The sequence below is a fragment of the Nematolebias whitei genome, chromosome 21 (assembly GCF_014905685.2).
Source record: "Nematolebias whitei isolate Nwh7 chromosome 21, NemWhi1, whole genome shotgun sequence".
Classification (NCBI taxonomy): Eukaryota; Metazoa; Chordata; class Actinopteri; order Cyprinodontiformes; family Rivulidae; genus Nematolebias; species Nematolebias whitei.
Window position 1 is genome coordinate 34,921,034 of NC_056518.1, and position 3,844 is coordinate 34,924,877.

At 47.4% G+C, this 3,844-nt stretch overlaps 1 protein-coding gene across 1 annotated transcript in view; it reads left to right on the top strand.

Moving 5' to 3' along the window:
- cdan1 (codanin 1) overlaps positions 1–3,610 on the top strand; it is a 25,200-nt gene extending 21,590 nt beyond the window's left edge. The window contains exons 19-21 of the mRNA XM_037694846.1: positions 498–706; positions 2,979–3,086; positions 3,178–3,610. Coding sequence (XP_037550774.1) covers positions 498–706; positions 2,979–3,086; positions 3,178–3,264 — 404 coding nt within the window. The 3' untranslated portion in view covers positions 3,265–3,610. The remainder of the gene's footprint in view (positions 1–497; positions 707–2,978; positions 3,087–3,177) is intronic.
- The last annotated feature ends 234 nt before the right edge of the window (positions 3,611–3,844 follow it).

Sequence of the window (3,844 nt, forward strand, 5' to 3'; positions counted from 1 at the left end):
GTGTGTGGGTGGATGGATGTATTGAGTGGGTGGATGGATGGATTGAGTGGGTGGATGGATGGATGGATGGATGGATTGAGTGGGTGGATGGATGGATTGAGTGGGTGTGTGGGTGGATGGATGGATTGAGTGGGTGGATGGATGGATGTATTGAGTGGGTGGATGGATGGATGTATTGAGTGGGTGGATGGATGGATTGAGTGGGTGGGTGGATGGGTGAGTGGGTGGATGGATGGATGTATGTTTCACCCGGTGGAGGCTCCATCCCATCAGCATGGCCTCATCGTAGACTAGTCCAGGTGTGTGGTCACCTTTAAGCAAGTGTCATGAAAGGAGACGTGGAGCTCCTGGGACTGTTCGAGCGTCCTGCGTGAGCTCCGATCAGGATCCTGACCTCCTACATGTTCACAGACCCATGTCTGTCAGTGGTACACGTGGTGTCCTACATGAAGCTGTTCTCGTGTGTTTCACCAGCCTGGACCTTGTCTTTTCTTCAGTGTCTGGAGAGCTGCCGGTGCGATCCTTGTGTTGTGGCGAACACGCCGGGGTTCTTGTCCGTCCCAGCTCCGGGTCAGAACCTGCCATGTGTGAACTGCTGGAGCAGCTCGCCGAGCTGTGGGGGAGAAGCTGTTGTTTGTCCGCCCCCCTCCATCAGCTCTTCAGCCCTCTCACCATCACTGCTGTGCTGAAGGCGAGCAACACGGAGGTTTGTACGACACCGCCCCTAAAATATTGCTGGTACCCCCTCCAGTCCCAAACGTGTTGTTTGTGTGCTTCCCCTATCAAGTGATGATTAGTAGAACCTCTAACATAAAAACAAACTTTGTTTTTGAGCAGATAGGACTGAAATATATATTTTATTAGAAGTTCAATGAACTTGAAATGTAGTCCACCTGAATAAAGAGTTTCAACCAGTGCCCTCGTGGTGGCTGCAGGTCTCTGAGGCATGATAATAAACATTTAGGAAGCTTTAAGGTGTAAATACTTGATATCAGATCTAAGAAGAACTAGACTGTGTATCAGCAGCTCATCCTCTGACTCTTAGTTCACTTGATTTCTACAAGTCACAACAGAAGCCGTCTCAAGAAACATTCATAGAAGTTCAATTAGTTACATTATTATATACATTAGGGGCGGCTGTGGCTGAGTGGTTAGAGCCGTCGTCCTCCAGTGCAAGAGTTGGGGGTTCAAACCCCACAGCAGTCACATGCCGAAGTGTCCCTGGGCAAGACACTGAACCCCTTGTTGCCTCCGATGTGTGTCCCATCGGTGTATGAATGTGATCTAAAAGCACTGAGTAGTCTCTTTAGAATGATTTGTTCAATTATCTTTGTACAGATCTAGTATAGAGCTGTATGAATGGGTAGATGAGGCACAGAGTGTTGTAAAGAGCTTTGAGTATCTCAATAAGATGGAAAGGAGCTGTATAAGTACAGTCCATTTATGTGAGGAAGCTGTAGACGTGTTGAATCTTCACTTCATCACAGTCTCCCATCCTGAGCAAGCACAAAGGAGACAGTGGGAAGGAAAACTGCCTTTAACAGGAAGAAACCTCCAGCAGAACCAGCTCAGGACGAGCGGACATCTGCTTCGACCGGCTGGGTCTGAGGACAGGAAGGAGAAACGGAGGACAGGAAGGAGAAACGGAGGACAGGAAGGAGAAACGGAGGACAGGAAGTAGAAACGGAGGACAGGAAGGAGAAACAGAGGACAGGAAGTAGAAACGGAGGACAGGAAGGAGAAACAGAGGACAGGAAGGAGAAACAGACACAGAACGACTGGTGGAGAATAGAGGCGATCAGGTGATCTCTAGGAGGAAAGACAAAAGTAAAACTTGTTAAGATAGAAATAATTACAAATACAAAATATTGATTTATAACTATCATTTGAAGAAACGAGGTCAGTTTGTCCTCCAGCAGTCTAAGCCTATAGCAGCAGAACTAAGGGACAGCTCAGGAAACACAAGCCAACCCTAACTATAGGATTTATCAAAAAGGAAAGTCTTAATCCCAGTCTTCAAACTGGACAATGTGTCAGCCTCATGGACAGAAACAGGAAGTTGGTGCCACAAGAGAGGAGCCTGAGAACTGAAAGATCTTCCTCCCATTCTGCTGCTGGAAACTCTAGGAACCACAAGTAAACCTGCAGTCTGAGAGTGAAGTGCTCTGTTAGTAAAATATGGAACAATAAGATCTGTAATATAAGATGGAGCTAGGTTGTTGAGGGCTTTGTAGGTTAGAAGTAAGATTTTGAATTCTATTCTGGATTGGACAGGGAGCCAATGGAGAGAAGCTAAAACTGGAGAGAGATGATCTCTCCCAGTAACTCCAGTTAAGACTCTGGCAGCAGCATTTTGGATCAACTGAAGACATTTTAAAGAAGTATTTGGACACCCAGACAATAAACCATTGTAGTAGTCCAGTCTAGACGTGTATGTTGCTGCATATGTAAAATAATCCAGTAGTCCCTGGTTTATCGCAGGGCCCTCACACAGCCATCCATCCATCCATCCATTATCTTTACCCGTTTATTCCATTTTGGGTCACGGGGGTCGCTGGTGCCCATGTCCAGCAGTCACTGTGCGAGGGGCGGGGTACACCCTGGACAGGTCTCCAGTCCATCACAGGGACACATAGAGACAAACGAGACAAACAACCATTCACTCTCTCTCTCACACCTAGGGACAATTTAGAGTTACCAATCAGCCTAACATGCATGTTTTTGGTCAGTGGGAGGAAACTGGAGTACCCGGAGAAAACCCACGCATGCACGGAGAGAACATGCAAACTCCACCCAGAAAGACCCCTGGACCGGGGTTTGAACCAGGGACCTGCTCGCTGAGAGGCAGCAGCTCTACCAGTTGCGCCACCGTGCTGCCCCTCCACACAGCCACCCTATTAAAACATTTCTAAAGGTGCTACACAGACACAGGTAGAAACATTATCGTCCACCTGTCTTGTATTCTTGTGCCTTGTTAGAAGACAAACTACTTGTTCCTGGTCCGAAGGCTGGTGGACGAAGGTCTTCTGAGTGAGGACGACGTCCTGTCTCAGTGGAAGAAACTAACGCACCTGGCGTTGCCAGCGGTGAGCTTCTACTTTCTTCTTGTCGTCGTGTATTCTTTTCAACGTGTCCTTAGTTGTGATTTGCTTTCTTCCACTGTTCTTGTCTCTTTAGCTGATCCAGAGCTTCCAGCTGCGCTCAAACAGCATGAAAGTCCACTCGCCTCCTGCCGACATGCTGAGGTGCTTGGACACGCTGTAGGTCTGACTTCTGACAGCAGAGGGCGCCACACGACCACCGAGCAACCCTCCAACATCCTGTTTGCTCTGCGCAGTGTCTCATTGAGGAGGCACCTCCTTTTCTACGGTGCACCCAAACTTGGATCCATCCAGTACGTTTACCTGCAACACGGTTTCAGATCAGCTTGTTGACGTCTTCATCTCCGCTCATCATCTGAAGTGAAGAACTGAAAGCCCTGGACCACCTCGTCTCTCACCTGACGGGAAGGGTTCTCTGTGAACGAGCAGATTGTGTGTTTTAAGAGTTTACACTAAAACATCAACCTCATGGAGACGAGTGACACAAATGATTGTCTGTTATACTTTCACACACCTTTGAGCGCACGGCCAGTGAGCGCACGGCCAGTGAGCGCACGTTGGTTTCATGAATGCAGAGCTGTATTTCTCAGTTATTGTTCATGTTGAACGGGGCTGCAGTTTTAAAACTGAATTATTTTCATAGCATGAAATTAAAATATGTAATAAAGATTAATTTGGACGTGCATTTCCAAGTCCAAGTGTTTTCGTCTGTTTATGTCTGGAACAATATGAAGAAAATAGAT